Source organism: Thalassophryne amazonica, chromosome 19 (genome assembly GCF_902500255.1).
Source record: "Thalassophryne amazonica chromosome 19, fThaAma1.1, whole genome shotgun sequence".
Taxonomy (NCBI): domain Eukaryota; kingdom Metazoa; phylum Chordata; class Actinopteri; order Batrachoidiformes; family Batrachoididae; genus Thalassophryne; species Thalassophryne amazonica.
The window spans coordinates 52204757-52218370 of NC_047121.1; the positions used below are offsets into that span (position 1 = coordinate 52204757).

Below are 13614 nucleotides of genomic sequence, written 5' to 3' on the forward strand. Positions count from 1 at the left end.
TAATGCCATATACCAACACAGTGCAGAGTAGCTATCTAAACTCTGTAAGTGAGATAGAGTATCTCGTCAACAGTTTTATATCCTCATTGAAGACAACTTTGGATGCTGTAGCTCCTCTGAAAAAGAGAGCTTTAAATCAGAAGTGCCTGACTCCATGGTATAACTCACAAACTCGCAGCTTAAAGCAGATAACCCGTAAGTTGGATAGGAAATGGCATCTCACTAATTTAGAAGATCTTCACTTAGCCTGGAAAAAGAGTCTGTTGCTCTATAAAAAAGCCCTCCGTAAAGCTAGGACATCTTACTACTCATCACTAATTGAAGAAAATAAGAACAACCCCAGGTTTCTTTTCAGCACTGTAGCCAGGCTGACAAAGAGTCAGAGCTCTATTGAGCCGAGTATTCCTTTAAGTTTAACTAGTAATGACTTCATGACTTTCTCTGCTAACAAAATTTTAACTATTAGAGAAAAAATTACTCATAACCATCCCAAAGACGTATCGTTATCTTTGGCTGCTTTCAGTGATGCCGGTATTTGGTTAGACTCTTTCTCTCTGATTGTTCTGTCTGAGTTATTTTCATTAGTTACTTCATCCAAACCATCAACATGTCTATTAGACCCCATTCCTACCAGGCTGCTCAAGGAAGCCCTACCATTATTTATTGCTTTGATCTTAAATATGATCAATCTATCTTTGTTAGTTGGCTATGTACCACAGGCTTTTAAGGTGGCAGTAATTAAACCATTACTTAAAAAGCCATCACTTGACCCAGCTATCTTAGCTAATTATAGGCCAATCTCCAACCTTCCTTTTCTCTCAAAAATTCTTGAAAGGGTAGTTGTAAAACAGCTAACTGATCATCTGCAGAGGAATGGTCTATTTGAAGAGTTTGTCAGGTTTTAGAATTCATCATAGTACAGAAACAGCATTAGTGAAGGTTACAAATGATCTTCTTATGGCCTCAGACAGTGGACTCATCTCTGTGCTTGTTCTGTTAGACCTCAGTGCTGCTTTTGATACTGTTGACCATGAAATTTTATTACAGAGATTAGAGCATGCCATAGGTATTAAAGGCACTGCACTGCGGTGGTTTGAATCATATTTATCTAATAGATTACAATTTGTTCATGTAAATGGGGAATCTTCTTCACAGACTAAGGTTAATTATGGAGTTCCACAAGGTTCTGTGCTAAGACCAATTTTATTCACTTTATACATGCTTCCCTTAGGCAGTATTATTAGACGGCATTGCTTAAATTTTCATTGTTACGCAGATGATACCCAGATTTATCTATCCATGAAGCCAGAGGACACACACCAATTAGCTAAACTGCAGGATTGTCTTACAGACATAAAGACATGGATGACCTCTAATTTCCTGCTTTTAAACTCAGATAAAACTGAAGTTATTGTACTTGGCCCCACAAATCTTAGAAACATGGTGTCTAACCAGATCCTTACTCTGGATGGCATTACCCTGACCTCTAGTAATACTGTGAGAAATCTTGGAGTCATTTTTGATCAGAATATGTCATTCAAAGCGCATATTAAACAAATATGTAGGACTACTTTTTTGCATTTATGCAATATCTCTAAAATTAGAAAGGTCTTGTCTCAGAGTGATGCTGAAAAACTAATTCATGCATTTATTTCCTCTAGGCTGGACTATTGTAATTCATTATTATCAGGTTGTCCTAAAAGTTCCCTGAAAAGCCTTCAGTTAATTCAAAATGCTGCAGCTAGAGTATTAACGGGGACTAGAAGGAGAGAGCATATCTCACCCATATTGGCCTCTCTTCATTGGCTTCCTGTTAATTCTAGAATAGAATTTAATATTCTTCTTCTTACTTATAAGGTTTTGAATAATCAGGTCCCATCTTATCTTAGGGACCTCATAGTACCATATCACCCCAATAGAGCGCTTCGCTCTCAGACTGCAGGCTTACTTGTAGTTCCTAGGGTTTGTAAGAGTAGAATGGGAGGCAGAGCCTTCAGCTTTCAGGCTCCTCTCCTGTGGAACCAGCTCCCAATTCGGATCAGGGAGACAGACACCCTCTCTACTTTTAAGATTAGGCTTAAAAACTTTCCTTTTTGCGAAAGCTTATAGTTAGGGCTGGATCAGGTGACCCTGAACCATCCCTTAGTTATGCTGCTATAGACTTAGACTGCTGGGGGGTTCCCATGATGCACTGAGTGTTTCTTTCTCTTTTTGCTCTGTATGCACCACTCTGCATTTAATCATTAGTGATTGATCTCTGCTCCCCTCCACAGCATGTCTTTTTCTTGGTTCTCTCCCTCAGCCCCAACCAGTCCCAGCAGAAGACTGCCCCTCCCTGAGCCTGGTTCTGCTGGAGGTTTCTTCCTGTTAAAAGGGAGTTTTTTCCTTCCCACTGTTGCCAAGTGCTTGCTCACAGGGGGTCGTTTTGACCGTTGGGGTTTTTACGTAATTATTGTATGGCCTTGCCTTACAATATAAAGCGCCTTGGGGCAACTGTTTGTTGTGATTTGGCGCTATATAAATAAAATTGATGATGATGATGAACTTGGTTGCTATGATGCCTAATAGGAGCTTCCATGTTGTGGAGAGGCAGGTAATTGGCTGGTAGTTCAAACCCTTGAAACTTCAACAGTTTCGAACATGTGGAAGATTTGTCTTTCTGTGAACAGATTAAACTCGTGGTTATTGTTACTCTTTCACCGTTGGCCATAGTTAGTCCAAAGGTAAAGGTGAGATTTAGTGATGTTCAAGAAAAGATTTTTAAGTTGTGTCCATGTGGAAAGCCGTTTCCTGACCCACACAGCACTGCATGTCTTTGGTACTGTGTCTCTGGGGTACTGCTGGATTGACTTTGTTTTAAACAAACAGTTATTTGGGGAGATTAAGATGAGGTGTAGTACTTGTTTTTGTGGGAACATCAGTTGTGGTTTTTTTGGCCTTTTGGCACATTTCTGTGTGCATGATCCAGTGTGCAGTTGCCTTGGTGCTGAAGACCCCAGCAAATGGAAAAGGCCAAGGGGACGGTCATGTTTCACTGGCTGGACCTGTGGGAGGGGACGGTCTGGTTGTCTACTAGGGTGGTTGATATCCTGGACCCAATGTGGGCGATGCAACGACGTGCTGCACCAGAGCTTGTTTCCAAACTTGACAGAGCACCTTCCACGTGCGCATGCTGTTATTACACTGAGCGTTCGAACAAAGCAGTAACTATTTGACATCTTGGCAGAGAAACGGAGCCCTTTGTCCACGGGTTAAGACTTTACCGGTCATGCACACCAGCGGTCAGGGGCGTAGGTTTGCATATGGACCATAGGGACAAGTCACAACCAATATTTTGGGATGGCAAAATAGTCCCTACCAATATTTAGAATTTTTTTTATATAACAAAATCATTCACTATTTTTTTGCGAACTCGATACTATAATTTTAGTCGTCACGTTTTGTGTTTTCGATGTGCCAGAGTGACAGGGTTACCCATGTTGCAATTTCATTAGCTCACGTTCTTCTCACATGGACGTAAACAAAGCGCATCTCGTGGCAGGCAGTGCTTCATTTGTAAAGTGGGAGGTCCCGGAGCGCAGAGGATGGGTGGCTCCGGTGCAGTGTTGCCAGATGTACGATAATTATCGTATTTGTACGATAGTTTTACCCTCTGTACGATCAATAATGGGAAAAAATCCAATATGTATGATAATTTCAATTGGTTGCCCAAACACGCATCTCTCTCTGACACCCAAGAATCATTTTGCAGGTGTTGCACTCAGGCGGCATCAAATGCTGGCTTTGGGTGACCGGGACAGTCATTTGAAAGCCCGCCCCCTCTCCATACAAAGTAATGAGTTCCCATCCAATCTCTGCAGGACAGGAAGATTCCCCAACCAACATCTTTTTTTTTTTTTTGAAACTTTATTTCAACAAATGCAATAACAAACGAACAAAACACAAGAGCAAAGAGATATACAAGAAGAATAAAAAAAAGTTAAAGTTCCTTATGGAGGTGTCAACATTTTTTTCTGTGTTCAACAAAATCTGCACGTGTCCATGGCATCGGATGACGACAGCGACCTCGAGGTTGAATTCGACTCTTTCTAGTCTGGTAATTAACACGTTTGTGTCCCTTCACAGAAAAAAAAAAATCTTTCTAGTCTGGTAGTGCATTTGCTTGTGCATTTGCGTTCTTTTTGTGCCATAGTTTCCCCATTACTATAATTACTGTTTAAAAATGTGACATAAAATTCTTTGTAAATTAAAAAAAAAACAAACGCTAAAATAGCTACGTTGTATGCGTTTTGTTTGTGTACGATAATTTCTCCCAAAATACGATAATTTTGAGGTTTTGGTACGATAGTTTCATATTTCATATCTGGCAACACTGCTCCGGTGCAGAAAAACAAGAAGGGCGGGGCTTGCGAATAATGCTGTGCGCCACACTTAAAATAAACTGCACACCCACACAAGCACATCTTCACAAATGACACTAACATCCTGCCTTTTCCTCAAAAATTACTACATTTATGTTTGCTGTCTGTACTTTTCTGTCACTTTTGCGCTCTTTTTCATACTTTTCCCTCGTTTCAAAAGTCACCGAACGCACTTTACCGTAATATATGCAACATATAGCATACTGTTGGAAAGCACGGGTTCTTGGCTTGCTGTCAGTGTTAAATTTTTCAGCGTGAGGGCTTACATGAGAACTTACGGTAATGAGAATCAGCGGCGCACTAGTGTGAAACTTCCGTGTTTTTCTTCTGCGTTATGACATCACAGGCTTACGTTTACCGTAATACACCCTATATATCATTGTAAAGCCCTTTTTTTTTGTTGGCAAATTAGGTTGCCAGATATCTACAACTGCATTATTGATGAAGAGAATAGATTATACATCTTGGTTGCAAAAACTTTTTTTTTGTTAGCTCCACAAGTATTTTTTTGTTGTCTTGTTCTCTCAGGTGTAGGCCTATAGAATAGATTCGTGATTTTGGGTTTGTTATTTAAGCTATTTCTTTGTCTGCCTACACACTTAATAATGTAAATAAAGTGTTAAATTATTCAGCATTATGTCGTCATATGTTATGTATTATGCTGTACTTGTGCGTCTAATGGTATGAGTGGGTTAGGGGGTGGTGGTGGTGGTGGGCAGGGGGGGTGGTATTGTCCCTACCAAAGCTGAGACCAAACCTACGCCCTTGCCAGCGGTCAAACCTTACGGGTACAGGGCGTAGCTGGTTGTGTTCCGGCACAGTGTAAACAAGCCAGAGCACTTTAGTGCACTTGCCCACCCACTTGCCCTCAGTGGTGTGAACGCTGTTGGACTGGGCATTATGGGCCATTGTGTTAGTGAGACTTGCAGCCAGGAATTTTAGGTTCCATCCCACATCGCTGGCATTAAAGTGGCGTACTTTGGGCAGGCATTGTAAGTTCTCTGTGCCAGTAACCTTAAACACATTAGAGGAAAGAATTTCCAATAATATCACATTCTTTATTGGTTGGTTTGGATTTTTTTTTCTGTCCTCAGTTTCACCTTTTTATGCAGAAATTTACATCTAACCACATCTGAGGGAGGAAAATCAGCCGACATCACGTCTGTTTAATGGCACTCGACTTGCTCACTGTTTATAGTTAATGGACCATAAAGAAACGTGTTTGTGTGCTTTTGATCCTGTCAACCAGCTTTTGTGATGTGTTTGACTTTTTCCCTTTTTTCCACTGTGAAAAGCACAAAGGATACTGGAGACATGTGGCACTAACTCTGAAAAATGTTTCCTCTGTTTCAGTCCAGTCCAGTAACACCACCGAGCGAGTCCAGAGGCCGCAGTCAGACGCAATCAGTGAGTATATTTACCGCAGTGTCAACCAAAATCTGTCCTGAGTCCTGTCCTCCACACAAATTTCCATCTCTCCAGTAGATCCTGGTGTGATTTGTTTCCCTTTAGGACTCTTGTCGTGTTTTTTCGTCCCACGGAATAATTTGGTCAGGCTCAAATTTTACTTTCTGTCAGGTTGTCACTGGGAAGGCAGACAGGATTCTGACGGCAGCTCAGACTTCACACATTGGTTTCTTTAATTGAAACCAGCTTGCATGTCACAAAAAAGAAAAAAAAGGGAAAGGAAGTCTTGAAGCTTGGAGGAAAAGATTCTGTTGAGGCTTCTGGAGAGATGGAACGAGAGTGGCCCTTTTCATGGTCCGATCATCTGGAGCAATGACATCATCGTAGTTTCATCTTGAGTCTTTTCCTATGGTCATAAGCTTTGGGTAATGACTGGACAACCATGATTGTGGATAGAAGTGGTGGAAATGAGGTTCCTCTGTTGGGTATCTGGATTTACACTTAGGAACGGGGTCAGAAGCTCAAACATCCGGGAGGGACTCGGAGTAGAGCTCCTACGTCTTCATATTAAAAGGACACGGCTGACCTGGTTTGGGCATGTGGTGAGGATGCTCAGGATGCTCCCTGGTCGATTCCCTGGGGAGGTCTTCCAGACACTTCCAGCTGGGAGGAGGCCCCAGGGAAGACCCAGGCCATGATGGTGGGATTATATATACCTTCTATTTGACTTGGGAATTCCTTGGGATCCCTCAGGAAGAGTTCAAGGTCTTGGCTGAGGTTAGGGAAGTGTAGGAAGAGTTGCTTGGTCTCCTGCCACCATGACCTGGACCAGGATAAGCACCAGAAAATGAATGAATGAATCCTTAAATGCTGTGGGATCATGGTACCATCACAGACATCCTTTCAGAGCTTTTATGTCTCTGTACGTCTGCCACGTGACTTCAGTCCTCCAACCAGATGACTGAATTAGTTCTGAAATCCAAATTTAACTACAGTAGTGACCAAGCCTTTACTGCAGCTCCTCCTACGCTCTGGACTCTGCTGACCTTAATCACACTTAAATCTTTGCTGATGACTCATTTCTTTTCCTTGGCTTTTAAGTGACCTTATTATCGCTCTGCGATGTTTCAGCTTGTTATTCGGCTTCATCGTGTACGTTACACGAGTGTCAGCCATTGGGATAAAGAACTGGGCTGCCAATTTGTAGGCCTAGGTTTGACTCCAAGTCACATGACCTGTCTGTGTCCTTGGACAAAACACTTCATCTGCATTGTCCCGGTCCACCCAGGGTACTGGCCTTGGCTGGTGAAGTAACCTGTGATGGACTGGTGCCCAGAAGTGGAAAACCCCGACATCACCGAGTCAAAGTCCGACCAAAAGCAGGTGATTAACTCATCTACCTGCCGGATTCTAATTAGAATCAGCTGGTTTAGTGGGTGGATTTAACAAATATGTGGAAGGACTTCTACTCGCTGAAGCCGGGGTTTTCCGCCTCTGCTGGTGTCCTGTCTTGGGGGAGTCGTCGACTCTTGTCTGTTTCATGCTACAGAATCCAGGGAAAAGCACCTGCACCAGTAGACCTCAGAGGACGTGTTTCTGGGCACCATATGGACTTCAGTTCATTTGAGTAGATGATTAAAATCAACTTGCTGATATGTGAAACCTTTTTTGGAGAAATATTCCATCATGATGAACAGTTAGACTTTTTAGAAAATTAAATCTGTGCTGGAAATAAATGTCCAACTTTTTGTCATTGTGATGTTAACGGAGGTGGCGTGAACCTCAACACAGCACACGAACACATGACCCAAAATGACATCACACCACTTTGCTCTTCCCTTTCTGCAATTAAAAAACTAGATGGACATTACAAGATAAAAATGCTCATGTGGTTGGTTGTGTAGATGTGTGTATTCCTAGCTCACTGTACCCAGCAAATGTCGGAAAAAGCATCTACTTAAACATCTCCTTTTTAGTTTTATGGTTTAGAAAATGTAAAATGATCTTTAAATCTGTATCTTTAAATCAGATGAATTAAGAATGTTACTGTTTTAAGATTTAGTTTTGTTTTATCTCTACACTTCTTATTGCTTGTATTCTCTGCATTTCGCTTTTATTTGGTTTTCGATTTTTACACGTCTTCCTGTTTTAAATGTGCTTTTTTTTTAAACAAAGTTGACATAATCCAATGTTGGTTTTCCACAATTCCACCTTCCTGAGGTCTGTGTATGTGTGATGGTTGACTGTCAGATGTGCTGACTTTCCTTCCCCACCTTGTTGACTCTTCATTTAGTCTCCTGGAAACTGCACCCGCACGTCCAGATCCTCCTAAAACCCTCATTTATGTCCAAACACAGACAGGACCAGACTGATTGTGAGAGTAAAGCCTTTGCTTTGATTCGTCATTTTCTACATGAGGTCATATACTCAATAAAAATATAAACGCAACACTTTTGGTTTTGCTCCCATTTTATATGAGATGAACTCAAAGATCTAAAACTTTTTCCACATACACAATATCACCATTTCCCTCAAATATTGTTCACAAACCAGTCTAAATCTGTGATAGTGAGCAGTTCTCCTTTGCTGAGATAATCCATCCCACCTCACAGGTGTGCCATATCAAGATGCTGATTAAACACCATGATTAGTGCACAGGTGTGCCTTAGACTGCCCACAATAAAAGGCCACTCTGAAAGGTGCAGTTTTGTTTTATTGGGGGGGGATACCAGTCAGTATCTGGTGTGACCACCATTTGCCTCATGCAGTGCAACACATCTCCTTCGCATCATCCGTGAAGAGAACACCTCTCCAACGTGCCAAACGCCAGCGAATGTGAGCATTTGCCCACTCAAGTCGGTTACGACGAACAACTGGAGTCAGGTCAAGACCCCGATGAGGACGACGAGCATGCAGATGAGCTTCCCTGAGACGGTTTCTGACAGTTTGTGCAGAAATTCTTTGGTTATGCAAACCGATTGTTTCAGCAGCTGTCCGAGTGGCTGGTCTCAGACGATCTTGGAGGTGAACATGCTGGATGTGGAGGTCCTGGGCTGGTGTGGTTACACGTGGTCTGCGGTTGTGAGGCTGGTTGGATGTACTGCCAAATTCTCTGAAACGCCTTTGGAGACGGCTTATGGTAGAGAAATGAACATTCAATACACGAGCAACAGCTCTGGTTGACATTCCTGCTGTCAGCATGTCAATTGCACACTCCCTCAAATCTTGCGACATCTGTGGCATTGTGCTGTGTGATAAAACTGCACCTTTCAGAGTGTCCTTTTATTGTGGGCAGTCTAAGGCACACCTGTGCACTAATCATGGTGTCTAATCAGCATCTTGGTATGGCACACCTGTGAGGTGGGATCAATTATCTCAGCAAAGAAGTGCTCACTATCACAGATTTAGACTGGTTTGTGAACAATATTTGAGGGAAATGGTGATATTGTGTATGTGGAAAAAGTTTTAGATCTTTGAGTTCATCTCATACAAAATGGGAGCAAAACCAAAAGTGTTGCGTTTATATTTTTGTTGAGTGTAGAAATATGAGGAAACCAGAGTTGTCCTTTAAAGTCGGAGGCTTATGAGATGCGAGGAACCCGTGAGAGCCAGGATTAAAGTCCATCCACATCAGCTCTGCCAATTATTTCAATAGAGTCATCTCAAATGTTCCAGAAAATATTTTCTACAATTTAAAGCCTCGCAGGATTTAAAAATATAAAATGGACCTGTTCTGGTGAATATTTAGTCTGGAGACCCACGTTTTGTTTCCGTCTCCTGGAATGAGTTCTTGTCCACTGTTTGGCACAGCTTCATATTTCCTTTGATGTCAGAATGCACGTCTCCAACACACGTCCAAGTAACTGTCGAGGATTTTATTTTATTTAGGAAGAGAAAAAGAGAAATTGTCAATAAGTTCCAAGTGCGTATCAGTGCCGGAACAGTTCTAGTTTGGGAAGTAATTTAGTTAAGCTTTTTCTGCATCAGTTAAGCGATAAAGTTATTGACAAATCATTGCTTTTGCACATTTCTAAATGTCTGGTTTTTGTTTTTTCTCCCTTAACATTTGTCTCTAGAGTGTTCCGTCAGCGCCATCACGGACTTAGTTTTCCTGGTGGACGGCTCTTGGAGCGTCGGCAGAGAGAATTTTAAGCACATCCGTAGTTTCATTGGTGCCTTGGCCGGGGCCTTTGACATTGGTGAGGACAAAACCCGGGTGGCTGTGGTTCAGTACAGTACAGACACCCGCACCGAGTTCCCGCTGACCCGCTACACCAAGAGAGGCGAGCTGCTCCAAGCCATCAGCTCACTGCCGTACAAGGGAGGAAACACGATGACGGGTAATCAGTCAGTTCTGCCGGTGTTGGCTGGTCCTTTTGCTTGTTCCCACATTTACTCAGAAAGTGGTTAACTTCCCACAAACCTGGTGGAAAAACAGGCTTTGGTCTGGATTGTGGAACCTGTAATTTGGGGAGATTTGTAATATTTTTGGAGTTTATGCACGTAAGCTTGCAAAATGAAAATGCAGCAATGTACATCCTAATGCATATGTTGTATTATTATTATTAAAGGTGAAGCCATAGAGTACCTGGTGCAAAACATCTTTACGGAGGCAGCTGGATCCAGGAAAGCTTTTCCAAAGGTAGCCATGATCATCACTGACGGAAAATCCCAGGACCCAGTGGAGGAGCATGCTAAAAGGCTTCGGAACATTGGAGTGGAAATATTTGTCTTAGGTATGGTTTATTATTCAGTCTTTTGTTTTGAAAGGAATTCTGCAAAGTAAAATCTGTCTGTTCTTGGAAGCCGTTCGATTTTTCCATTGACTCTTCATTGTGAGATCCATATTTGCCTCGGTTAAAGCAAACGTACAGCCCCCCCCCCCCCCCCCCCCAAAAAAAAACATCTGTAATACAGCTGCCGATTTAACATCTTACCCTTCAGGCATCAAAGGAGCAGACGAGGACGAGCTTCGTGAGATGGCGTCCACTCCTCACAGCAAACACGTGTACAATGTACCAAACTTCGACATGATCCAAGAGGTGCAGAAAAAGATCATCACAGAAGTGTGCTCCGGCGTCGATGAGCAGCTCAGCGTTTTGGTCAGCGGAGAAGAACGTGAGTCAAAAGAGCTGTTCTTCAGGGCATTGCCTCATAAAGGTGTCTATGGTGGACCTGTGGGGTCGGAGGACTTGGACTACCAAGATATAGAACCAGAGCTGAATTCCAGGTGTGCATTCCAGGCTACCTATGTTTGTCCCAAGACAAGATATTTCATGTGAGTTGTCCGTGTCCAGCCCACTCTAAATGGGTACCAGCCTTGGCTGGGGAGTAACCTGGAGTAGATGGGTGTGCATCTCCTCCAGGAAGTATTGTAGACACTTGCTGTCTTCACACTACAGTATATAGAGACAGCCACTAGCCCAGTGGCCTTCAGGACATGTGTAGAACTTGATTAGCATATGGCCAGAAATCTTTCCATGACCTCTGACCCGTGTGCACCTGTTAAGTTTGACAAAACTGTGTTCTTAAGATATCTTGCTGAAATGCATACCAACATAGTTACTTCGAGACCAGAGACCAAGGTGCTCACAAGAGCGTATGCCTCTATAGGTGTCGATAAATAAAGTAAAATGTCAATCAAATGTTGGTCTATTGCTCAAATCTCCTTCCAAAACAAACACAAACAAACAAACAAACTCCGGGGAATGTTTGTGGCCAAACACATAGTTTTGGTATAATCAGTCACATTTCTGCTCATTCAGGTGCCCTGAGTGACAGTTAACCTGTGCGCGTGTGTGTGTGCGCATGCGCACATGCTGTAAGAACCCCCCCCCCCCCCCCCCCCCGCCAAGCAAACAAATAAATAAATCTGCAATATCAGCAATATAAAGGTCCATCACATTAATGAAGGTCAGGCTGATTTCTTATTGTTGTTTCATATTTCTAGAGTAATTTTGCTCTAAATTCTTATCCCTGCCATCCTACCAAAGTTTTAATTTGACATGGTCATCTCTTCACTCCCACTCTTTGTCATGTTCTTCAGTGGTGGAGCCGGCCTCAAACCTTCAGGTCACAGAAGTTGCATCTAAATCCATGAAAGTGATGTGGGACGCCTCCCCAGGTGATGTCACGGGCTACAAGCTCACCCTCATCCCCATGTTACCTGGAATGAAACGCCAAGAGCTGTACATTGGATCCACTCAGACATCCATCAATGTCCGGGATCTTTCCCCCGAGACTGAGTACGAGATCGCCCTTTATGCCCTCAAAGGTCTGACTCCCAGCGAACCCATCATGGCCATGGAGAAAACACAACCTGTCAAAGTGTCAACAGGTAAGGTGGTTCTGCAGATCAGCTGATGTCCCAAACACAAAAAACCCACTTACTAACGTGTGTTTATGTTGAGTAACCTCTGGTTCTGTGTACTTCTCAGAGTGCTCTCTGGGAGTGGATGTGCAGGCGGACGTAGTCCTACTGGTTGATGGCTCATACAGTATCGGATTACAAAACTTTGCCAAAGTCCGTGCCTTCTTGGAGGTTCTGGTCAATTCTTTTGACATCGCACCCAACAAAGTCCAAATTAGCTTGGTCCAGTACAGTCGTGATCCACACACTGAGTTTGCTCTCAACACCCACCATGACATCAATGCTGTGGTCAAGGCTGTGCGTACTTTCCCGTACCGTGGAGGTTCCACAAACACCGGCAAGGCCATGAAGTACGTCAAGGACAAGATCTTCATTCCTTCTCGTGGAGCAAGACAAAATGTCCCCCGTGTCATGGTCCTGATCACAGACGGGAAGTCGTCAGACTCCTTCAGGGATGCAGCCACCAACCTGAGGAACATTGATGTGGAGATCTTTGCTGTTGGTGTGAAAGATGCGGTGAGATCAGAGCTGGAGGCCATTGCTAATCCACCAGCGGAAAACCACGTCTTTGAGGTGGAGGACTTTGATGCTTTCCAGAGGATCTCCAAAGAGCTCACTCAGTCCATCTGTCTGAGGATTGAACAGGAGCTGCTCAACATCAAAAAGAGGAGTAAGTAGGAAGACAAAATATCTCTAGACCATCACTTCACTCGGTGTCGTGTTCAACTTGCGTGACTTTTGTAGCTACCGTATCAGCACACTCCTTCCCATTACTATTCTTTTCATCTTTTCCTGTATCTATGTGGGGTTGATGTGTTTCATGAACTTTCTCCATCTAACCTCCTTCTCCTCAGTTGGCCTGTTTTCCTTCAAGTCTTTCTTTTTTATGATTCAACAGTGTAATTTTTTAATTCAACTTATTTGATACAACACCAAGTCAAAGCTTTAGTCCCCTCAGTGCCTTGAGGCTATGACCTCATGAACCAGCACATTGGACACAGTGCTGATGAACAATTCCTTCACTGCTTTTTGACTACAAGAAGAAACTCCAAACATTAATTATAGAAATGTTGCAGCTAAACAACCAAATATGGTCCAGCGTCCACACTGACGGGACAGTTGGTCTCATGACGAGTGTAGTTCAGTGTCCCAGTGAAACAGATGGCATTAGTAAGTCAGTGATCAGTCAGTGAATCAAGAGGTCAACTCACGCAGACCTCCAGCCCCTCATCATGATCTCCATCAGACAACAAGGTCCCAAGCTGGAAAGGTCCAGTGCAGCTTGCACGCACATCGATGGACATGTCCAGCCACTCAGGCACCAACAAGCATGAGTTCATCTCACACCCACCCAGAATGGCCCAAATCCTTCAACACTGACAGTGTAACGAGGGTGCTGGACCCTCCACACGCTCA

General features: G+C 43.1%; 1 protein-coding gene across 1 annotated transcript in view; it reads left to right on the top strand.

Moving 5' to 3' along the window:
* LOC117531770 (collagen alpha-1(XII) chain-like) overlaps positions 1–13614 on the top strand; it is a 136737-nt gene that overhangs the window by 18981 nt on the left and 104142 nt on the right. Inside the window, 6 exon segments of the mRNA XM_034194907.1 lie at positions 5775–5828; positions 9905–10168; positions 10400–10564; positions 10773–10946; positions 11875–12165; positions 12266–12868. Coding sequence (XP_034050798.1) covers positions 5775–5828; positions 9905–10168; positions 10400–10564; positions 10773–10946; positions 11875–12165; positions 12266–12868 — 1551 coding nt within the window.